The sequence below is a fragment of the Lolium rigidum genome, chromosome 5 (genome assembly GCF_022539505.1).
Source record: "Lolium rigidum isolate FL_2022 chromosome 5, APGP_CSIRO_Lrig_0.1, whole genome shotgun sequence".
Lineage (NCBI taxonomy): Eukaryota > Viridiplantae > Streptophyta > Magnoliopsida > Poales > Poaceae > Lolium > Lolium rigidum.
In genome coordinates this window covers 168,179,519-168,203,155 of record NC_061512.1, presented here as the reverse complement: position 1 = coordinate 168,203,155, position 23,637 = coordinate 168,179,519, and the positions used below count along the sequence as shown (strand labels likewise).

The following is a 23,637-nucleotide window of genomic DNA, read 5'->3' as shown; positions in this document are numbered from 1 at the left end:
AGGATTTCCACCAAGGTTTCGGGATTGGATTGCTCTACTATTCAGATCAGCATCCTCGCGTGTACTCATCAATGGAGTACCGGGAAGGTCAATTATTCACCACAGAGGTTTGAGGCAGGGTGATTCCCTATCCCCTTTTCTGTTTGACCTTGCCATGGAGCCGCTTCATCGCCTCTTGGAAATCGCCACAGATGAGGGGATGCTCTCCAAACTTAAAGGAAAGCAATGCTCTTTCAGAGCGTCTTTGTATGCTGATGATGTGGCGCTGTTTATCAACCCCTCTCAGGAGGATATCTTAGGAACTCGTACAGTTCTTGAAGCCTTCGGGAGCGCAACTGGCTTAATCACTAACCTGACAAAGAGTTCAGTCACCCCCATTCGGTGCCACAACGTCAATCTCAATGAGCTACTCTCCAGTATCGGAGTACCAGTGGTGCATATCCCCTGCATATACCTTGGCATGCCACTATCAGTAAAGGGGCTGACCAAAGCCGATTGGCAGATGCTCTTGGACAAAGTTGACCGCTACCTTGCCACTTGGAAGGTACGTTTAATGAGTAAAGCCGGGCGGCTAGAAATGCTTAACTCTGTCCTCACCTCCTTAGCCGTCTACTTGATGACGATCAATGACATGCCGGCTTGGGTTAGAACGGAATTCGACAGGCGGCGCAGAGCATGGATTTGGGCGGGAGAAGCTACTTGCAATGGTGGTAAATGCAGAGTCAGTTGGCGACAAGTTTGTAGGCCAAAGGCACTTGGCGGCCTTGGTGTACACTGTATCAAAGCTTTTGGCACCGCTTTGAGACTAAGATGGATGTGGCAGAAATGGAAGTCTCCACACAAGCCTTGGGCGCACATGAACATCGCCTCCAACCGTAAGGAGAGGGAGCTTTTCTCTGCCGCAACAAAAATAACCATTGGGAATGGCAAAACTGCCACTTTTTGGACAGACAGGTGGCTAAAGGACCAAGCGCCATGCTCCATCGCGCCAGATATCTTCAAAATCTCCATCAGGAAAAACAGAACTGTTGCAGATGCCCTACATAATAATAAATGGCTGCAGGACCTGCGCTTTCACCTCTCCATCGACCATCTCCCACAGCTCCTTGGTCTTGCTGAGCGTCTTGAGGAGGTGACTCTCACTGATACACCGGATGATATCACCTGGCGTTTTGATAGCAAGGGCTCCTATTCGGCCGGATCCGCATACAAGATCCAGTTCATCGGAGCAATGACCACCAACTTCATGAAGACCGTCTGGACGGGCTGGGCTCTAGCTAGATGCAAGTTCTTCATCTGGACTTTGATGCTAAACAAGGTTTTAATCGCAGACGCTTTGCTACGTCGGCAGTGGGAGAATGAGTACTTTTGCCCACTGTGTCGTAGGAACTTGGAAACGCCTCAGCATCTCTTCACAGAATGTCTTTATACCAATGAGGTGTGGTTGGAGATGGCGAATCGTCTGCACCTTGCTGAGATTCAACCTAACAACTGGATTGGCAAGGACTTGACAATTCAAGAATGGTTCACAAACCTTATGGGTAATCGCCCAAAGAAGGAAGCAAAAGTGCTCCAGAAGGTGGCCGATTTAATCGGCAAGATTATGGATGAGGCCAAGGCATGGCAACAAGCGGGAGCTCCTATTCCCCTTGTTGATCAAACCAGTGGGAGCCCCTTCGATCCGGGTTGAGTTCTTTTTTTAGGGTTTGAGCCTCTTTTCTTTCCTTTTTTCCGTTCTTCCGTTTTGGACCGGAAATCTTTTTGTTTGTTTGTCTTCACCTTCTAATGCAATGAAAACAGCAGCTCTCCTGCTGAGATTCAAAAAAAAAAAATCGTAGCTTTGTGAAACCGTGGAAAAAATGTAGTACTTAATTATTACAAGAGTCTGCCAAACTTCAGTCTGTAAGCAAAGTAGACACTGGTGACAAGACTTCCGATACCCAACTCAGAAAGTCCACGACTTTGTTTCTAACCTCCAAACAGAGTGCAGACAAGATGTCGATGCAACTCCGCGAAAAGCATCTCGAAACAGCTAATGCCATTTGAGTTGCAAGCCTCCATCAAGCGACGTCACCAAGTCGGTGCGTCGAATCAGATCCCATCAGAATTGTTGTTTAGATCAGCATACTATACACGGTAGGAGAGGGCTTGAGACTTCGTTCTGCACGCCCAGATATATTCTACCTGTGCCATAGATTAGTGCCTTTTCTAGTGCCATCTACATTGAACAGCCACCAAGAATTGATCGGACTTTGAGAAGAAGAAAAATACTTATTAGAAACTTGGAATAGCAAGATAAGATCTTTGCTGGATGGACACATCATCTACTTCTTGTAGTCCTTCCGGGAACAAAGTTTTAGTTCGGCCGGCAGGTCTTGGCATCAGTGGAGCCTCCAAGTCAATGCTGCGATTTTAAATTGAATCAAGTGCTCATCCCTGGTGTCGTCACGTGGCTAAAATGCCTGAATACCACCAACAAGTATGAGCCCATTTCGGATATTCCAAGATGTTCCAGGCTTTTTCTGCCCGTTGTCTCTACCCCATATAGGTTTTACCGATGTGCTATAAATTGGGGACAAATCTCCTCATGATTGCAGGAGGATTACACTTGTCACTTTCGAAATGTTGAGGAGTACATCGCCCCATGGCATTACACCTTCCCGTACCTACAAACCTGCTTTCTCTCTCAGTGCAAGAACTTCGTCCTCGTCTGTAACCTCAAATCCAAAGGTCATTCCATCCCCCACTTTCTTTGAAGTTCCAGCGGAAAATTTGAATTGTTCCTTGTGAAATCTCTATGGTGCAAACAGGATTCTATTTGACCTTTTATCCTTCATGATCAGCAAACAAGAAATTTTATAGGCCTCTTGGAATAAATACCTTGAAAATTAATGTTTTCTTCTTTCCATGCTTCAGAAATCTTTGTTCCAGGAGCTCCAAACGCAGCTTTCTTTCAGGATCGATGAAGCCTCAAAGGTGCTGAAGAATACGCCGCAGATGCTTCTGGATGCAGTAGTTGACTCAACCTTCAAATTTAGTGATCAAACTCTGCACCCATCTGAGGTACTTCAGTCCAGGAAACTCCTCCCTTCCACTGCAATTTCCCATGTATAAGTTTTAGAATTAACAACCCAAAAAAAAAAAAAATCAGCACTCAGCCATGCTTCTTTTCTTGCAAAATTAACGACTACTTGTGACAAGTTTGCAGAGCAACTTTGCACCAGTTGATGAGATCGGTGGACCCATAGAGATACTCCAGATCGAGGGAGAGATACCGGAAGATTTCCCAGAGGGCGTATACATCAGAAATGGTGAGCATCTGCTATCTTTTCAGATTACCGCAGTATTGAACATGTGCCGCAGAAGATTCAAAACAGAAAGCTAAGTGTCAGATAACAACAGGTTCCAATCCCCTCTTTGGCGCTCTCCACTCCACTACATCGGTCTTTGGAGAGTCCAGTGAAATATGGGTTGAGGGCGAGGGAATGCTCCATGCCCTCTTCTTCACCAAGAGCCGTTCAGATTCTTGGTCAGTCTCCTATGCCAACCGCTATGTGCAATCCGAAACATTGAAGATCGAACAAGCCCGTCAGAAGCCATGCTTCCTCCCTGCAATCGAAGGCGACTCTCCGGCCATCATCGTCGCCTACATTCTTAACTATGTAAGTGACCTTGCCAAACCCACATTGTATATGCTATTTCTCGGAAACCCTAACATGAAGTGAGTGGACATGCAATGCAGCTGAGGTTTGGCAAGGTGAACAAGAACATCAGCAACACCAATGTGTTTGAACATGCAGGTAGGGTGTACGCCGTTGCTGAGAGCCATCAGCCGCAGGAAATCTGCATACGAAATCTTGAGACAGGCAATACCTGGGACATCGGCGGGAAATGGGATCGGCCCTTCACTGCTCACCCAAAGGTATGGACAGCCAGTAGACTATGCTGCATTAGTTGCGTAGCTAGCAAAGAACCGTAATTTAAGCATGTATAGGCACAAAACAGAACTTATTGTAAAAGGTACAAGTATTGATCATGTAACACACACTACTTTACATCTAAGTAATATCAGTTTGCTCGATGTTTCAGTGTTATCATTGTTCTGTCTTTTGGTTGCTTTAAGGCACTTTGTTCAAATGGCTGTAGGTAGCTCCTGGATCAGGAGAGCTTGTAATCTTTGGTTCAGATGCAAAGAGGCCTTTCCTAGTTGTTGGGGTTGTCTCAGGTAGTTTATTGTACTTCTTCGCTGTGCCATGCTTGAGATCAGATTATAACCACACTCATGTATTATTTGACTGCAGATGATGGAACCAAACTAAAACATAAAGTTGACGTCAAGCTGGACAGATCTACACTTTGTCATGACATAGGAGTTACTCTAAAGTATGCGAGTTTAAGAAACATCATTTAGTCCCCGCAACTTATTGACTTCAGTGCATACTACATATAAAATACTAACTTGTTTACAGGAAATACTAGAAAAATATTAGACTTGTATAATCCAGTAACCAACGAAAGCAATTAACAGATATTGTCCTCTTGATGTAGGTACAATATAATCTTGGATTTACCTCTTACAATTGACATCGATAGACTCACTAAAGGTGGCCAGTAAGTATTTCAGATAAACTTATACTAACAAATAAGCAGCTTCCTTAATTTACAAAATCAAAATGAAATATTACCCCTTGCATAGGCTGATCGAATTTGAGAAGGGAAGTTATTCAAGAATTGGGGTTATGCCCCGCTATGGTGATGCAGAATCAGTTATGTGGTTCGACCTTGAACCATTATGCATGTTCCACCTTATCAACTGCTTCGAAGAGGGTGATGAGGTACATAGTATTCTCCTTTCCTTTCCTACCTTCAAGTTATTCCAAATGCTAACTATTTACAATGCAAATCTCATCCTTTCCTGGTGACTTAGGTTGTTGTCCAGGGCTTCCGTTCAGCTGACTCGATCATACCAGGGCCAAGACTAAACAAACATGACATGGTGCCGGAAACATCAGAACTTAAGACCAGGAAACACGAAATTAATGAGAAACTATTCTCTCGCTTATATGAATGGAGATTAAACCTGGAAACAAAGACTGTTTCAGGGGAATATTTGACTGGAACCAAGTGGTCTTTGGAATTCCCAATGATCCACAACAACTACACAGGCGTGCGTCACAATTATGCGTATGCACAAATAGTGGATTCTTTAACAAGATCTGGAGCCAATAGTGAAAAAGGTACTGCTAAAGTCAAGCCACAATTCACTAATTAACGGCATGGATATTGGGTGCATATGTCTAATTTTAATTTTTACAGTATTATGCATCATAGCTTGATTGATTCTTTTATTACATCTTGCAGTACTCCCGAAATATGGAAGTTTAGCAAAACTATGCCTGGAAGAAAGAGAGAATGTGACAGAGGTACGTATAAATGAACTGTGTGCTTCAGTTCAGCTACTATTTAACAAGAATGTCAGCACTCACGCTCATGTTGTAAACAAGACATCGGCCAAGGATCCAGTAAAGATGGAAATTCATCGGCTCGGTGAAGATCGGTTCTGCTCTGGAGCATCATTTGTTCCAAGAGTTGGTGGCACACATGAGGATGATGGGTGGATAATTTCTTTTGTACATGATGAAAAAACTAATACATCACAGGCAAGTTTTCATTGCAACACAGTATAGACACACCCTGAGTCCTATACCAAATACAGGTCTAATTTTGAAGCTTATGTCTGCAGGTGCTCATTATTGACACACAGAGATTTGAAGGTGCACCTGTTGCCAAAATAACATTGCCGCAAAGAGTACCTTATGGCTTTCATGGAACTTTTATTCACAACAACACAAATGGACGTGTGAATACTAAACCAGCAAAAAACTGGACAGCTTAAAACTAATCGGTTGAATTGAGCCTTATTAAGTAGCATTTTTTGTTCCTCAGATGCTGTATCATACAGTATTAGGTGAACTGTTCATACATTTCCCCTACGTGAGTATGTTTGTAACTACCGGCAGCCTTGTATAGGTTATCTTATACAAATGTTTGTAGAAACACGAGGAGGCAGTGTATAGCTAATAAGCATGTGGCTGCAGTTCTAGCTCTCTAAGTTGTGCGCAATTTCCATAAAAGACAGAACCATCATAAATAATTTGGGGTACTGAAATAATCGAAGTCAATCTGCCAGTATCTTAAAAAAATATTGTGCCAAATATCTAGAATGCAACTATATTTGCACTAACCTCTGAAGAAAATAGTCAACATCATCACCAGAGCAGGTCATGGTCTCTCATAACAAGTTTGTAGAACCCAGGAGCTAACGGAAAAGCCATAACCTGGAGGATCGTGAGGGCAGCCGAAGCCTCGCAAGCATAACATGTTGCTTGTACGGTTGGAGAAGAGTAAAAGGGGTAGGTGCAAGAGAAGGGGCTTGGGGTAAAAGAATTCTTTATTGATATTCCAAAAAACAAGTATTCTGGATCATATAGTTAGCATAAAAAACCTTTTAAAGGAAATCATAATATTATCTATAAGAGATTTCTAAGGGCCACAGAAGTCCCGGACTTGGGTGTCAAACATTAGGGAGGTCGGAGGCAACTAAGAATCTGGTGGCTCAGCCCATGCCTATGATGAGGATGCCCCACGTAACTAATATATTCTAGTAAATCAGTATGATACACATGATTCGACAAATACAGAAGAAATAGCAGGGACTTATTTGGATCTATCAAAGTATTGTAGACAACTGAACAAATATAATTATAGTCTGCAACATAGAGCTCTCACATGCTACCTCTCTTCAAGTTACTAGTGCTGAAATTATTTAACCATGAAGGAACTCTTGCAGCTGCACCCTCCAACCGCACTCGGATTGGTTGACACCTGCACATTGGTAGTAGCGGTAGTACTCCATCAATATACATTATAAAATTTCACTTACATACTACATCAATATAGAGCCATGATTGATAAGGACCTACGATTTTAATAACACACTGCCTAAAGAGCGTAAACAAGATCAGGTGTTCACCTGGCACAATGGCTCAGAAAAGTAGAATATGAAGTCTGAGTATCACTATTTAAGTTTCTACAAATATACAAAGCACAAGCATGTAGAGTGATGAAAATATCTGATCAACTTCGATAGACAGCCTGAATACTTTGCATTGTTTAAAATTAGCTAAATGGATTTCGGCACTATTTGAGCTGGGTCAAATGCCAGTAATAACGCTTTAAAGGTAAAACATGTCCAAGTCAGTACAATATTTATTTTTAATCATACATTGGTGGTCAATTAGCTAATTAATGATGTAGTTCTATTGGAAAAATAAATATATACCACGCTTAATTATGTAAAAGACGGCAGACATGTAAACTGCAAGCTCGGAAAGGTGAATGATCGTCCAAACAACATGACAACTAACAACTCTACAGTGTATATCAATTGTTAGGACAACTGGGTGGTTTTAAGTAGTATTCCAAATTCAGATACAGTGTGATACATGAATGAAGCTGAAAACTTACCACGAAAGCCGAGCGTATTAATTCCTCTACGTAATCCACAGTGGAACCTTTCACGAAGTCGTATGAGACATTGTCGACAACCAACTTAACGCCATTCTTCTCGAAGACTCTGCAGTTAAAATAAATTCAAACAAGGCACGTAAGTGTAGAGTCGTCAAAATTATGGTGGTTAAGATCGATGCTTCATTGCTTCCCAAGAAATCACTTGAGATTCAATCTTTTGCAATAAAAAGTACTGTGAATAAAGAAAGTGAAAGCTTCAACCGGAAGCATGGCCACTAACCTGTCATCTGCATTTTTCTTGCTATCAAGTACGAAGGTGTATTGGAATCCAGAGCACCCGCCAGCTTCAACGCTCAAGCGCAACATGTTACCCTCAGCAGATGGTTCATTAGTGTGCAATTCTTTCAGCCTCTGCAGCGAGCTAATTCCATTATCACACACTGTACATGATTAACTAACTTGCAGAAGTAAAACACGTAAGACAAATAGTATCAGAAGTGACAACTTTTCTTGTAATAACAGCATTTTTGTAAGCATGCACACTATACCTATACGATCAGTATTACCTAGCATATTATAGAATTCGAACAGCTCAAAGATTATCCTTACATAAATGATAAAATCCCTATTTAAAGTTTCAAACCACCTAAGTTTCTACAGTAATTATACAACTTGGGGACAATGTAAACAGAATCTAGAGTCGAATCTTAACCAGAAAATGGCAAGCCCTCGTTACAAAATCCTAAAAATTGATCCCCAAATTTATGGAAAGACAAATATCCCTCGAAGCAGTTAAAAATGGAATTGCTAAAACGGAGCTGTGGAGGGAGGGAACCTACACGGACGCAGCTATCCGTCATGCTGACAGCCTCTGGCTCCGCCGGCGTCGGCGTCTCGGTGGTGGCGGCGGCGGCAGTTTGGTGGGAGGACGCGGAGTAGGAGGCGGCGAGAAGGTGGTTGGCGCGGATGCGGCTGTTAAGTAATAGCGCGAGGCGGCGTAGCAGTGGGGGGCTCGCCGTGGCCATCGCCGTCGGTGGGCGCCGGTGTTAAGCGGCGCGCCTCCGGTGGAATTGGGGAACACGGGAGAAGGAAGCTGACGATTTCCTGGGCTGCGTGGGCTCCACGTGTAGTTCCCGCTCCCACGTTCTACGTGCTCCAAAGTTCCGAATTTTGCATCTTCTAACTACTGTATTAATTTCTTTTTTTTTCGTAAATGCTAAGTATACATCTTGCCCACAAAAAACACATTGCGTATTGATGACAATTGTCTACCTAGGTAAACTTCAGGTTAAACAATTTCGGTCTCCTATCCTCTTATAAAGAAAAAAAAACTACCGAAAAAGTTTTCTAGAGACGATCCTGAGACCTTTCCGCTCCGATATAGAGTTGGCTCTGGTACTGATGTGGAGTGTGTGGAGTGTTCAATCCATCATTCATGTATCAAATCTAGTGGATTGTTTAGAAGATGGTAGTTGTACGACTCCTTAGGGCATGCCCAATGCATAGCCCTAGGGGTGTTGCCTCACACCTTTAACTAGGTTCGGATGGTCCAAAGTAGGTTCGGATGAGGAGGCAGCCTCTTCATCAGGAGGCAACCTCTTCAGCCATAAAGTGGAAAATGTGAGAGAGAAAGAGAAAAACCAAATCGAACTTTTGAGAAAAAGACATATTAATGGGACCATAACACTGGCATGCGATATGTCGAAAGCTTTTATCCAGTCTCAGTTGGACATACCGCCTATCAAGCTCATGCCCTTAGTAGTTGCATTGATGCTCAAATAATATCCGGAGGGACAATTGTGATTTCTGCATATATGCAATCCAGGTGTCTATCTTGACGACACCCGATGGTCGCACCAAACCTGAGAAAGAGAAGCATAGGGTATTAAGAGACGAGTGCCTACATCGGGTCGGTAAAGCACTAGCCGCATATGTTTTTCTTGCTCCACATATGACGGTCATATTCATCCTTCTTCTCCAATTACTCCTTCAGCGACAACAGGGCATGCACGGTCTTTGCGAAAAATGTGTACATGAAACTCAGGCATTCTAGGTTCGTATATCTAAAAAAAATAAACATAAATTTATATGACGAAGAAATTATATAGATCGAATGAATCATACAACTATTTTGAGGCGGGAAACCTTCTTTTTTTTGCATTTTTAGTATAAATTTTGATAGAAAACTTTAACATGTCAAATGAACGGGGCACTTTAGCAGTCAAATGAATTTTGAAAAATAAATAAAAAATGATTCCGACCTACCGGATTCGAACCAGTGACCTAAGGATTTATCTGCAACATACTACAGTCCTCCGCTCTACCAACTGAGCTAAGGTCGGTTTGTGATTTAATTTCCAACACAGATAATATAACACACAAAGCTAATCGAAGGCATGTACACCGTATTTCGAGAAATTTCTTGTCATCTCCCACTTTTGCTGGACAATGTGGCATTATCATGTGCTAAAAACCTTCATGATTTGTGCCTTACATACGAAGTCATATAGTGAATAATGAATTGGGCGTAACCTGTTATAGGTCGAATTCAAGGACACAAGCGATCGTAGTTCAGTACCAATTAAATCTAGCTCTACCAAAGAGGACAGGGCAGGGAGTACGAGTACCAATGGCGTATGGCGCGAAGCAGGGCCAACCTATTATACCCTATATAAAGGAGGGCTGATTTAGAGAGTTCATCTTGCCTTGGCTACTATTCATGAGCTATTTATCTCTAATTGGCTAGAGACACGTACCTCCTCCTCTTCTCTTTTTTTTTCTCTTACCTGGTCGAGCGCAGGATTATTTTCTGTTTCATTTTTTTTATTGCCCGCTGAGCAACCGGTTACCGGTTCCTTTCCTTCTTTACTGCATACACTGATGTGGTGTTTCCGGTGATTGAGGTTTCCCAATTATTTTGATCAAAGCGGCTACTGACCCCACTTCCACCGCTTTATCCTGAACCTTCGAGATGCTGAACCTTCGAGATGCTTTGGCAAACTAGAGAAATCGGCAACCAAATCAGCCATGTCTCTTTTTTTCCTTTCTTCCTCCCCCACAAAATTGCTTTTGCCTCACAGCGGTGGTCAGAAAAATCATAGCCCTAAGCGAGTCTGGGCTGCAGCTCGAGGCGAAGCAGAGGAGCAGGAAGGGGACGGCGACCTTGGCGGCCAGGCGGGCGCGGGCCGGGACGTTGGAGGCGAGGCGACGTAGGCCCGTGCCGGGGATGGCGGCCTCGGGGCAGGGCAGGCGCGTGCCGGGGACGGCGATCTTGGCGGCGGGGCGGGCACGGGCCGGGATGTTGGCGGCGGGGCATCGTAGGCCCGTGCCAGGGATGGCGGCCTCAGGGCAGGGCAGGCGCGTGTCGGGGACGGCGCTTTGGGGGCGGAGCACGCGCGGGCCGGCGGCAGCCACGTCAGGGCGGACGAGGCAGGGGCCGGCAGAGCAAGCAGGGACCGAGTTCCAAGTTTGTCGCCGCTCCATGTCCTGTGGCCGCCAGTCCATGCTCCATCGCCGCGGCCAGGGCTGATCCACAGCGAGGTGAGATCCTTCGCTTCCTCGGCATCCCGTCCCATGGCGATGGCCCTTGGCACGGAGGATCCTGACTCGGAGGCCCTGCCGCGGAGGCCTCCGTCGTAGCTCCTTCGGATGGTCCATGGCGGAGGCCGGCGCCCTCCCGCGCTCCTGGGCGGCGCCCCACTCTCTCCATGGTCATCACACATTGGATTTTCGCGGCGGCACTTGCTACAGCTCGATGACGCCCACGTCATATGGAGCGGAGGAAGGGAGGTGCCTTCCTCGCAGGTCAATGCATACGAGCGCACTCTGTCATTGTCCTACAAGCCTCAAGTCGTGCGCCGCCACCCGCGGGAGGCCGCCCGTGGCATTGGAGTTGCCGGACCGCCTATGCCCGTGAACATCCCATACTGCAGGCGGTGGGTCCCCATGATCGCCGATCTGGGGCATGGTCTCACCGCCTGCTTTGGCTCCTCCAGGCGGCGGTGCTGTAGGACGGCAATGGCCGTGCGTTGCGCGTCGAGCTTGTGGTTGCAGCCGGTACAGCTGCTGCTTTCTGGTGGATGGCGGTCGCGCGGAGAGGGCTCCCAAGAATGTTCGACCTGTTCACTCCCACAAGGCCTCCAAATTGGGATGGCAGGTCTCGATCGGGTGATCTCACAGTCCTGGTGTCGCTCCTGATATCGCCCCTTGCAGGTTGTAGGATCATCAGAAGCCAAGCGGGCAACGCCAAGGTTCAGCTCAGCTGCGCTCAAGACCAGATAGTAAGGGATTCACCATCCATGTGGTGCATCCTAGGTAGGCTCCTGATCTTAGAATAGTACTCCAATTTTGAGTCAGCAGAACCCTATCTAATGTATACTGTAATGTCCACACCTGATTAATTAGTTAATTACATTGACGAGTTTAAGTGCATTCATTCAATTTGAAAATTTTCCAGCTTTTGCGTGATCTCGATCGGGCGATCTCACAGTCTCGAGTTGCTCCTGATATCGCCCCTTGCAGGTTGTAGGATCATCAGGAGCCAAGCGGGCAATGCCAAGGTTCAGCTCAGCTGCGCTCAAGGCCAGACAGTAAGGGATTCACCATCCATGTGGTGCATCCTAGGTAGGCTCCTGGTCTTAGGATAGTACTCCAATTTTGAGTCACCAGAACCCTATCTAATGTATACGATAATGTCCTCCCCTGATTAATTAGTTAATTACATTGACGAGTTTAAGTGCATACATTCAATTTGAAATTTTTTCAGCTTTTGCGTGGATGTGTATTACCTTTTTTGTGCTTGCAACCAATGTCTTCTACAAATGATTTAATACATTGGTTAGATATCTCTTGAGAGTTTAGAATACTATGTTCGTCGATATCAATTATTAGTATTTATCACTGAATATATTTTTTCAAAGAACACCAAAAGTACTATATGTGTATGTTTTTCTTCGCAGCATGTCTGAATGATGTTATATGCTCAGTTTTGTTGTCATGCCGATGCTTATTAGCCCCCGTCCTTACTTAGTAGTCAGCCCTTCGGTTTCAGGTTGGCCGCCACGAACACCGATGACTCAGTCGTACTATGGTATGGTATATTTTTCGGTAGAATGTTTTTGAGTTAGAACACAACTACCGAGTTTGATTTCTATTTTGTTTTGCAGTATATATTTTAAATGACATATATTGGTTGGGAAGCTACCACTAGATTGTTAGTGATGCTGCAAACATAGAACTTCACTTGAAGCTATTGAGTTTCATGCATGCTTTGCATCTCAGATTTTCAGACTTAAAATCTATCAACCTTTTCTCACAAGTGAGGCCATCATGTAGCTTGCTCATAGTTAGAGTCAGTGTACATATGCCATGGCACAGCTTTAATCATGAACAATAGAAATTAGATTGGTCGTCTGGTTGTTTTACAGTAGAAAATAGATATTGGAAGAGAAATCTTATTGAATTGGAGATTTGTTTTGCAAATTACATGTCCTGTTTTTGCTTTTGCCATGTAACATGTGAATTTCTGAACTTTTCAGAGAATGTGTATGCAGTTTTCCTGCATATATATATAAGACCAGAAGTGTTGTTGTGGTCATGATAATAACTGCACTAAAGAGAGAAGGAAAGGGAGATAGATGACCAACTGGAGAGTTGAATGCAGACTGTAGTTTGTATCTTCGTAAGAGAATTACATGTATATAATACAGTTGACTTACATGCGACCTCCAAAAACAAGTAGTTCCACTATGCTCTAAAATAAATTCCCACTAGATAGCTATGTGCAGTTATCTTAGTTGTAATGTCCTGTTTGTATGGTACTCTTGAAGCTAAGAGGTTGTCCTACTCTCTGTACTAAAATTTGTTCTCTTTATTTAAAAGCAAGATGACTATTCTACTCTATATTTTCAGCATGATATAATACTAACCACTTATACAGTCCCAGATCTTCTACTCTGCTTACTAATTATTACTACACACAGCGAACTACTACTGCTGCGGTTAGTGTATTAATGTAGCAACTAGAAATTTTCTGTTGCATGGTAGTACTGTTGCATTTTCCTATCTGGCGACTCTAATCAACATAGTGAAGACTAACTTTTGTTTCATCCATGTACTGTTGCATTTTCCTATCTGGCGACTCTAATCAACATAGTGAAGACTAACTTTTGTTTCATCCATGTTGGTATTACCCCTGATGATTATAACCACCTTGCTTAGTAATTTCACATGGTTTTGTATATTTAGTTTTACTTTACATTTCCTGTTCTAGCTTATTCGTCTGAGCACAATGAATAGAACTTTGTGTACTAAGTAGATCGGAGCAAATTGGAACATCGCAGTTACTTTCTTTATAAGCGTAAAGTAAATTCTCTTTTGCCAACTCAAGAAAGCGGAACATACCGATTTGGACGAGGTCAGCTCGGATTCAATTGAGTTGATTCCTTCTGCCACCTCTGTCTGGTACAACTGACTGCCATCTGCAGCTCCTCTTTGTCCATGGCCTTGGCAAGATCCGTCATGCAGAAGCACTGAATCCCAACCAGCAGCAAGGTTCCATTGCCGTGCATGCTGACAGAACGGAGCTTCTTCTCTTCTGATCTGCAACTTGGCTTCAAGTCTGGGCTGGCAGAAGCATCATCTCGACCTTCTCCCCTTCTTCTCTCCAGCCTAACTCCTCAACACAGACATGGCACCACGATGGGAGAGAAGAAAAGGAACGGGAACATGGGCTCCTTGGTGGTGATGTTGCGGGGAGCGCGCGCCTGGTCCTTCACGCGGACATGGAGCTGATGCTCTCCGGCCTGGGAATGCACCGGCTGATCGTTGCGCAGTGGACAGCGGGCCCAAGCAGATTGTGCTTCTGAAGCTGGTGGACGGGCGTGCACTGACGGGCGTCGAGCTCTGTCGGGCGGCAGGTGAGGCCAAGAAGCACCCGCATGCATTCCTGGTGGCCGACGAGGCGCCGAGGGAAGATAGAAGGGAGGGCGGAAACAGTGGCGAGCTGCCTGATGTGGGGAAGCACCGGTGTGGGGAGGTGGGGTGGCGCCAGTGTGCGGAGGAGAGAGCGTGCTGTCCGATTTGGGGATGGAGGACACTATCCTCACTCCTCGGGATAGGAAAGGGACGGCACGCGGCCTGCAGCCTGCTGCCTACTGCGGTGCTGCCTCTAGATGTTATTTTTTGCAGCAATGAGTGGCTACCATACTACCTACTAACTCTAGATTTCCTCTATTTCCTCGCTCATTTTTTCCCATGTTGTTTACTATGTGAAAAACACTCAATTATACTGAGAACTATGTGAAAACAAAAGCAAAATAAATCATCGACATGAAAAAAAAACATGGCAATATAAATTTACATACAATGTTCTGATCACAGAAATCACATTACACATCCTTGAAAAAGAGAGATATTTTGTTTCTCAACAGCTCATACAATTGATCAACTTACACCGCCATTCTTTATTATCGGAAAAACTTGCATTGCCATTTAGAAAAAAGGCAATGAAGAATAGATAGCGCTAGCCATATATGCCAACATATTAGCATCACGGGCGCGGCGTGCCGCCGCGCCTTTGCTTCCTAGTATGCGTATCAAGAGCCTCAGGAACAGCAGCAGCAGAGGCCTCCTGAGCAGACCAGGATCTTTTCACGAAAGAGGCTGAGATCTGATGCCCCGAAACCTGACCAGATTCAGACTCCTCATGTTAGCCTGGACATCTATAAAAATTTCCAGGCTTCGCATTATATTAGCTTACAAAATCGTTAAATCTCGTTTGAAACTGAGACTGGTTTGTTAAAATGTTGCCAAACTGTTCCATACTAATCCATACGTTGGTCTCTGGTGATGGCCGCCCAAATTTGCGTCTCGGATGCATCTTAGCAGACACTGCACGGTCGTGACCTGACTCGATGCTAGGGGTCAACTGTCAAATGGGATCCCACCTAAATCTCAATTGTAGTACATTTTGCATTTTTTAGTATAAATTTTGATAGAAAACTTTAACCAAGGTAAAAAAGAAAATAGAAAACTTTGACTAGAAAAGGCAAAATACACAAAAAGTGAGATCCTAACGGGGTCCCACCTTGACACCTTACTCGATGCATCTTCTCAGCGGCGCGCCAGTACTAGCGAGACGACATCGTTTCGGCAGTCTGCATCACGTTAATAACGATGCCTTGCCTGCCGAATGGCCGCCGCCTATTTCTACCAATGAAACTAATGCCATTGCCAAATGTGTCGCGCCCTCGACAACCTCCAGCGTATAAAGTGGGGCGCACGCTTGGGCTGCCTCATCCCCTCCTCACAACCCTAGCTTCTGCACAACCTCCACTGTAGCACCGTCCCCACCTCCTCTCTCGCAACCCCTACGAGCGAATCCATGGCAGGTCCAAGTGGCTGGCGAGGTGGTCGAGGCTGCGGGCTAAAGGTTCATTCCGAGCTAATGGTTTGCTCTTCTCACTACTAGGAAAAGGCCAATAGCCGCAAAGGCTACTACCGGTGCGCTAACTTTTAGGTACGCCGATGCTATTTACCGCCGGCACAACACTATATAGGGGTGCCGGTGATGCCAAAATACCACCAGCGTACCACAAATTTGGTGCGCCGGGGCTAATGGCCGACTAGGTTCGGGCCAGGAAAAATGGCAGCCCCCCTTACCGCCGGCGCACCACCATATTGGTGCGCCGGTAGTAATAAAAAAATAAAAGAAAATGATAGAAATTTGAAAAAAAAATCTTCAAGATGGCCATGTGTTATGTGATCTAGTTTTTAGCAAAATTATCAAACATGAATTTCGAGTTTTTTTTACAAAATGGCGTCATGTTTCGGTAAAACGAAATTTCTAGTTGCATACAACCTCCAATGAAAACCTCCAATGAAAAGAATTTTTATATCAAAATATATCCACCCAAAATTTTGGTCAATTTTCTGGTTGCATACGGTTGTTTGGCCAACTTTTAGATTCCCCAAAATCGAAAAGCAAAATAGAGTTTTTTTAGGTTTTAAAAAAAAATGAAAAAATCCAAAGCTACTGCCGGACGTACCTAAGAGGGTGGTGCGCCGGTGGTTAGCTAGTTTTATATATAACAGACCTGTGTCCTTCTCTCTCAGTTTCTTCTCCTCCTCATCCTCCATGTCTCCACTTTCAACTCCTCCTCCTCCTCCATGTCTCCTCCTCCTCCTCCATGTTTCCAATTTCTCCTCCTCTTTCTTCACCTTCTCCTCGTGGAGCTCCATATTCTCCTTCCCATTCGGATCCAAGACGGCGAGCTCGAGCTTCTCCCTCTGACGATGGTGGCAAAGCTCCCCTCCGACGACGACATCCACCTTCTCTCCGGCGACGACGACCATCTCCTCTCTGGCAGCCCTTCCTCCAGCGACGACGACCGTCTCCTTTCCGGTGGCCCTTCCGGCGACCACCTCCCCCCCCCCCCCCCCGCTTGGCGCTCTCAACCACAGTGCCCACGGTTCCTGAGCAACGACCAAATCTCGCTCTATATCTTTTTTTTTGAATTCTGAAAAACATTACCGCCGATGCACACCAGCCTGGTGCGCCGGTGATAAATTGTATTACCGCCGGCGCACCAGCTGGTGCGCCGGCGAGCCATTACCACCGGCATGTTTCCACCGGTGGGCTCTGGTGCGCCGGGGATATGCTAAATAGGTGCGCCGTCGATAGTCTGTTTCCTAGTAGTGTCTTATCATCAATATGCGGTGTTTCATCAATTTGATTTCTCTTTGAGATCCACGGCAAGGTTGTCAGCATACCGTGCGTGGAGGATGCGGCCATCATACCGCTGTTGTCAACGTATTGTGCAGGGAGGGTGCGCGCATCACGTCGTTGTCATCACCATACCATGCGAGGAGAATGGCATGCTGATTAACCAGACGCTCAAGAATATATGGCAACAATTAGTTTAGTTTTTGTAATTATGATCTTTTATTTTTCTTTCTTTTGAAGTTGCACGGGACTCTTAGTTAATTAGCGACCATTTTTAAGTGGTTGCAGTGTAATATTAGGTAATAAAAAGGGAATTTGATATCTTAGAGAAATGAAAATTGCTATTTGTATGTTCCTTAGTTCGTGTAGAGACTGGTAGATAAGAAGCTTCCTAATTTTCTAAAGCAAATCTAGGATTGCATAGAGCAAATTCAAAATTCTTGATTTCAAAAACTAAGGTCTATGTACAATCGACAACTGGAAGGAAAATTCCTCCATCCTTGCTACTAAGTTAAGCGGCATCCTCATTTTATCTTCTCTTCTTCTACTCTATCAAAGGCAGACGACACTGCAAATCTGGAATGCAACGATTGCTTCCTTTGGTGCTTTGAATGCATTACGCGTTCCTTGGAAGCTTCTGCTCAAGATGGTGGGAAGAACCTGTTGAGATTGAACGGCAGGGTGTAGAACTCTTCGTTCCTGCTGTCCCCTCGGTATGTCCGGAACCGCGCCCACCATGACATCCCCCTGTCCTTTGCTGCATCTCTGACATCGAGCGTGTTGTCAAGGAGTACAGCAATAATAAGAGCGACAGTTGGGGGCGACGCGAAGATGGTGTTGATGTAGTCGTTGAACTGCATTAAGGAACAGGGATGACAATTTTCAATCTCAGCTAATGATAAAGGATGCTAAATAGGACCGCTGCATAGAGATAACAAGATAAAACCTTTTTTACATTAGACTCATGAACTTTGTGCAATGTTGCTTTTGTGCAAGCTAGTTGCTGGTAAAGTAAGACCGAAAAAAATACTAAATTGTGCGATTCCAAATACCACAACTTTTTGCCATCACTTAAGATTGTCTTATGCATTGTGATAGATACTAGATTTTGTTTTGATTGTCAATTTGAATTCAAATTGCGACAGTAGACTTGTGGGAGGCCATGCTAAAAATTTGAGGTGCAATGGATCCTGGGGATCAAACACAATTAACTCCAAAACTTGTGAAATTGAAATGTAAGATAGTGATGTTACAAACCCATTCAGCCTTTGTGTGTGCTGGGCCTGACCGAGAACTCGTCATATACCGAGAAAAGTATTCCGGTATAGATAAGCCAAGAAAGAGTGAAACACCAACAATGAAGAGGTTGCGCATAGAGTTCATGTTGGTGAACTGCAGAAAGGATAGCCCCACGGCCGCTGGAGACACAACAAAGAGAAAAATCAATTGTACAGTCAAAACTATGAGAACTAAAAAAAACTACTTCCTCTGTTCAAAATTATAAGATGTTTTGGAAAGCCAATTTGGAACGGAGGTACTAAAAAAAACATCTTTCACTTCATCTGTTAGGATACTTACCAATAATACCAAACATAACGCAGTATATGGCAGCGAATATTGTGAAAGGAATGGATGCAAAAAGTGCTCCGAATTTTCCTACAATCATGACAGGTTCAGATATCTGGGAAATCTAACGTGAACTTGTGTTCCCGGCTAGAAAAAAATGTTACCAAGTATGGAGAAAAAGATCATGAAACCAGCAGAAATTTGTATCACTCTCCTGCTACCAATCCTTGTAGATCCTAGAAGACCAACATTCTCACTGCATTGCATCCAATGTTTCTGCATAATATTAGGCATGCCACTACAGAAAAATCTGTGAATGCAAACTCAGATGCACTTACATAGATACAGTAGAGCCAGTCCCAGTGCCGAATAGCCCATCCAGTAGGGTACCAATTCCCTGAATGCACAAATATTTGAGCAGAAAGAGAAACATTACTCAGTCAAACATCATGCATTATGAAGTCTCATTCCACTTCAAAAAACATCAGCAATGATTAACTGATTATTGAAAATCTGTGAAACTGTAAACAATTCACTGATAATTCTATTTGATATTCATGGGACATATTGACAGCTCTATAAGAGGCTAGAAGAATATAACCACTAACCTGCCATCCGATACCTCTACTCAGAACATATGCTGGTGGGGGTGTCGCACTTGCCAACCGGGCAGCAGCCTTGAATGCGCCAGTTGTCTGAAGAACTCAAATAGTTTCAACAAAATCAGAGGGATAAAAGATTTTTTGAGTAAAAGAAACATCATGTCTTCCACGAGGATGTCATGGTACCTCTATAAGCGACACCATTACTGCGGCCATCATGCCAAATGCATGGTCTGCATTGAATGTTGGTGGGCCCCATTGCAATGGGTATGGAATGCTTATCCTTATGAGAGTAAAAATATTATCTGAGAGATATATAAATATGGATGTGAAAAATGAACAAGTACATGCCAGTTTACAAACCATAACGCGGAAGAGATGAGGTTGGAACGGTCTGTCTGACAACTGATCTGGGTGACAAGTGCAGTATGCTTGTATGCACCACTTGCTGTTAGAATGTGAGCATAGACCCAGACAAGAGCGATGCACACCAGCATTGAGAACCTCTCCATAATCGGAACATGCCGAACATGAACATGCTTGAGATATTGGGAAAGAGCAACAAATAGGATAAGCATCGGCAGACCAATCTCCACGCAGCTCCCAATCTGAATGTTTTTGCTGAATTAGCTCATGAACTCAGTATAGTGCAACATAAATACCATGGTGATAGATGTTTTTCGCAGATAAAGAAAAATGGTCAAGTTCTTTGAAGATTTTGCCTCAGTAAAGATGAATAGTTGATGTATAATAGATGCCATTTAACTTTTGAAGTGTACAGGCAAACTCAAATACAGGTACATATTTTCAGTGCATTAAAGATTACTCCATGAACCTTTTAAGATATTCGAAACCAGAAATAAATGTTTTGGTACTACGTGCAACATAACATGCGTAACAATCAATTCAAATTGTCTATCGGTGAGTGTTAAACGGTAATAGATCCATGCTCCAAATAAACTTTGATAAATCAAAAGTTGTATCACCAAATAGTAAGATAGGCCATGCAGCTCAGAAAACGTTTAAAAATGGCAAGGCAACATAAGATTTTCTGGGGTCACATTCTGCAGTGTGATGAGTTCCAAATATCAACGTGACTGATATTCTTTTGTACAGAGAAAAAGTAAGTCCACTAGAGCTTTTACCAGTGGGAATCCTCTCTCGAAAAGGCCAAGCCCCACCAATGAAACCACTGGAACCATCCCAAGTGGGCTAAAGAACCTGCAACATGCACATCCTACTGTTAATGTTCTTATTCTTGTCGTCGCTGCGAAGATAGTATCCATGTTCCAGCAACTTTTGGATATATTGCTCACCTTTTGATTAACATATGAGCATATGGACTTTACCTAAAGTGATGCACACCATTCAAACTGATGGACACATAAAGTGGATGGATAACAGAGGGGCTAGGACCGTATATTAAAAATCAATAAAATTATTCATATATTGCAAAGGTGGTCCAGCATATGAACACGTGTAAACATGTCATGTTAACGCACAAGAAATTTAATGAAATAATCTGCCTGGTGCAGTACATGATTTTAACACACTACTCGAATTCTGACACAAGTCAAGAAAAAAAATTGTATGAACTTTTGGACTTAAAAATCCATCATACATAAGTTAAGGAAAGAAGTGAGAAATCCTTGTACCTAGAGCATATTGCCCACAGCTGGCTATAGCCAAGAATTATCTGAATGCTTGACGAGACTATCAATGCCCCCTGTATGGCTCTCATTGTCTGCACGAACCTCTGGAGACAGAAAAGAACAGAAAATGAATAAGTTACATGAATATTTGCATTTGTGTGATGGCGCATTAGGCCATGGATCTTGTTGTAAGATAATAGAAAATGTAGAAAAATTACTGCATACTTACAGTATGGCCATCAGCTATTTGCGTGAGCGAGCGATCATGGATTATGGAGAGGACCGGAACAACATATGCATATGAACCGCCAATGACAGTGGGAAGGCGAGTGCCGAATAGTGTCTGGAGCAGTGTATTTATCCCAGTCACAAATAGCAGTGTTTGAACCACTTTTGCCTTGTCACGCTTTGAGAATCAGCCAAACATTTTTCAGTCAGAATAGGTTGTACCAAACTAACCAATGAGTCTAACGACATGGAAACACCAAGGAGGAGATTCTCACATCATTTCCCCCCATAAGAGGAACCAACATTGTGGGGATCATCACAGCAGTGCCCAAGGACAGTATGTAATGCTGAAATCCCAAAGCAATTGCCTCCCCTGCAACACCAACAAAAGTTCAAGATTAGCAATACATGTAACTGGATAAAATATACCAAACACTTGAGAGATGAGATGACACAGACCCCAAGAAGGATTAGAGTCTATGCAGTACTCAAACCCCTGCAGCTGATCCATGGGTGGATGATGGACCATATCCTCAGGCTTCACCTCAGCCATTTCTCAATCGAACCCTTCCTCTGCTCAAGGGGAACAATCTTTTCGCTTGGGTTGATTGAAACGGTGGGGAAAGCAGCAAAGGTGCTCAAGAACTCCTCGGAATAATTGCTAGAGTGTAAAGCAGGGGCAAGATGGAAAAGGGTAAGCAGATCGAGCAGACGAATGCTCTTAAGCTCCCAAATATGTGTGCCTGAAACCCTCTATCAATCTGCAGAGAGAACAGTAATTATCTTGAGCTACCGATTACTTGATTAGTAGCACAACAAGACTGACCAAATCGGTAATCGAGCAGAGTACCTGGGACAGATGCCACCTAAAGAAATCTTGAGCGGCGGACCATCAATCGCAGACAAAGAGCTGAAAGATTGCAAGAACCAAGGCACAAATCGACCTGGCAAACCCCGGGGAGCTGCAAAACCAGCGGCAATGCGGGAGATAAACGCCGAGCTAGAGTGACGCTCAGATGGGGCGGGGGGACACGAACGTGAGCAGCCGCAAAATTCGCCGAGGAGGACGAAAGCAAACAAAGGCGGTTCTGATGCTGCTGCTAACGTGCTTTAGTAGTGATGTGGGATGTATCAAAGAAGAAGAAAGGAAAAAGACGGAAAAGGTCAAAAGAGGCAGCCATAAAAAGGCGCAGAGCGAGTGCGAGGGATGAGTGTGGGCATCTGCTCTCTCTCTCTCTCTCTCAGTTCTCACTCTGCATCATGTCCCCTTCCTCACACTCTCGCTAGGAAACTTCCCCATGGTTAATGTGCCTGTGGAGGGATTAGAAACGGCTATGGGGATGGATTAGACCGTTATAATTCAATTTCTGGCCTCGGCTCAGAAGATTAAAACAGAAGAGGCGCGTCGGGGTGCGTGCGCAGTAAATTTTGGTTGGTGGAAGGCTGCACAGAATGTCGGATTTGTCGCCCTGCGTTTATGTTTTTCAGTGTGACGTTATCTTCACATTCAGAGAACACAGGTACAGTCTGATTCCGTTTCTCAAAAAAAAAAAAGGTACAGTCTGATTCCCATTTTGCCAGGGGAAAGGGACGTATCGTTTTTTTAATGGGGACGAATCTTTTGTTAACGCCGTTTGATTGTGTTAAATTAGATACATGTGCCATTTTTTATCATGAGAAAAACTACGCTTAGAACATACACTTGCAACATAGTGCCAGGTCGGACGATACTTTTATTTGGCTTTTGCCACTTTGAACTAGATGTCCCATATACTTCAGTTTAACACATTTTAGCAGACCTCTCTACGGAAAGCTTCGCAATGATCCGGTGACCATGTTGATTTCATATATACTAGTGAAGAATTCACCAAAAATCATTGGGATCAGCTGGCACTATGGCAGCTCCGTCCCTGGGGAAGGCGGCGATGGAAGTAGTACTGCAGCCAGGCGGGCACAACCTGATCCTTCAATCGCCGTTTCATATTTCCAGGTGCTAGCTCCATATGTTATTCCCTCCATGTACTTCTCATCTCTGAATAGCTTTACGCATTGCAAAAACTTACACGCGTATTCTTCAGACTATTGCAGATATGAGTACCCCAACATGTAGGTTTTACACATAATCACGAAATTTTTTGTTGCTTGTGAAACCTATGAATATATTTTCATTACATGTTAATATAAAAAAAATATACATAAACCATGGTATGGTATATTTGTTGTATTGAAAAAATATATACCTAATAGCTTCACCCTATCTTGAAATCCAAGATCAACCAATTGAGTAAGAAGGGACGGAGGCCACAAGTGAAAAAAGGGTAAGTATGTCCCATAC

General features: G+C 43.9%; 3 protein-coding genes and 1 non-coding gene across 4 annotated transcripts; 1 reads left to right on the top strand and 3 right to left on the bottom strand.

Moving 5' to 3' along the window:
* The first annotated feature begins 2,622 nt into the window (after positions 1-2,622).
* Positions 2,623-5,896, top strand: LOC124651404 (carotenoid 9,10(9',10')-cleavage dioxygenase-like). Its single transcript, XM_047190496.1, has 13 exons — positions 2,623-2,730; positions 2,917-3,063; positions 3,209-3,311; positions 3,403-3,662; positions 3,743-3,922; positions 4,147-4,225; positions 4,302-4,383; positions 4,549-4,611; positions 4,697-4,835; positions 4,928-5,237; positions 5,362-5,423; positions 5,505-5,660; positions 5,744-5,896. The coding sequence occupies exons 1-13, from the start codon at positions 2,623-2,625 to the stop codon at positions 5,894-5,896; spliced, it is 1,842 nt and encodes a 613-aa protein (XP_047046452.1).
* Positions 5,897-6,601: 705 nt separating this feature from the next.
* Positions 6,602-9,102, bottom strand: LOC124654595 (iron-sulfur assembly protein IscA-like 2, mitochondrial). Its single transcript, XM_047193591.1, has 4 exons — positions 8,370-9,102; positions 7,811-7,941; positions 7,528-7,636; positions 6,602-6,885 (listed from the first exon to the last, which is right to left on the bottom strand). The coding sequence occupies exons 1-4, from the start codon at positions 8,553-8,555 to the stop codon at positions 6,823-6,825; spliced, it is 489 nt and encodes a 162-aa protein (XP_047049547.1). The 5' UTR covers positions 8,556-9,102; the 3' UTR covers positions 6,602-6,822.
* Positions 9,103-9,785: 683 nt separating this feature from the next.
* TRNAY-GUA lies at positions 9,786-9,872 on the bottom strand. The gene is given in 2 exon segments: positions 9,786-9,821; positions 9,836-9,872. It is a non-coding gene; the product is annotated as a tRNA-Tyr (tRNA).
* A 7,679-nt stretch (positions 9,873-17,551) lies between these two features.
* LOC124652658 (nucleobase-ascorbate transporter 2-like) lies at positions 17,552-22,436 on the bottom strand. The gene is made up of 14 exons (XM_047191697.1): positions 22,153-22,436; positions 21,762-22,063; positions 21,578-21,675; positions 21,304-21,480; positions 21,078-21,178; positions 20,568-20,643; positions 19,786-20,030; positions 19,609-19,705; positions 19,429-19,515; positions 19,159-19,217; positions 18,985-19,076; positions 18,833-18,910; positions 18,512-18,672; positions 17,552-18,108 (listed from the first exon to the last, which is right to left on the bottom strand). Exons 2-14 carry the CDS (start codon positions 21,853-21,855, stop codon positions 17,896-17,898), a joined length of 1,578 nt encoding a protein of 525 aa, XP_047047653.1. The 5' UTR covers positions 21,856-22,063; positions 22,153-22,436; the 3' UTR covers positions 17,552-17,895.
* Positions 22,437-23,637: the final 1,201 nt, after the last annotated feature.

Bases quoted from the DNA above. Each gene is read 5' to 3' on its own strand.
- LOC124651404 (XM_047190496.1), top strand. From the start codon at position 2,623: ATGTTGAGGAGTACATCGCCCCATGGCATTACACCTTCCCGTACCTAC. The intron at 2,731-2,916 runs GTCATTCCATCC...TCCATGCTTCAG, and splicing joins CTGTAACCTCAAATCCAAAG to AAATCTTTGTTCCAGGAGCT. The intron at 4,836-4,927 runs GTACATAGTATT...CTGGTGACTTAG, and splicing joins GCTTCGAAGAGGGTGATGAG to GTTGTTGTCCAGGGCTTCCG.
- LOC124654595 (XM_047193591.1), bottom strand. From the start codon at position 8,555: ATGGCCACGGCGAGCCCCCCACTGCTACGCCGCCTCGCGCTATTACTT. The intron at 7,637-7,810 runs GTTAGTGGCCAT...TTTTAACTGCAG, and splicing joins AAGAAAAATGCAGATGACAG to AGTCTTCGAGAAGAATGGCG. The intron at 6,886-7,527 runs GTAAGTTTTCAG...ACCAATGTGCAG, and splicing joins TAATACGCTCGGCTTTCGTG to GTGTCAACCAATCCGAGTGC.
- LOC124652658 (XM_047191697.1), bottom strand. From the start codon at position 21,855: ATGGCTGAGGTGAAGCCTGAGGATATGGTCCATCATCCACCCATGGAT. The intron at 21,481-21,577 runs GTGAGAATCTCC...TGATTCTCAAAG, and splicing joins CTCTTATGGGGGGAAATGAT to CGTGACAAGGCAAAAGTGGT. The intron at 20,644-21,077 runs GTACAAGGATTT...TGCATGTTGCAG, and splicing joins CTGTGGGCAATATGCTCTAG to GTTCTTTAGCCCACTTGGGA.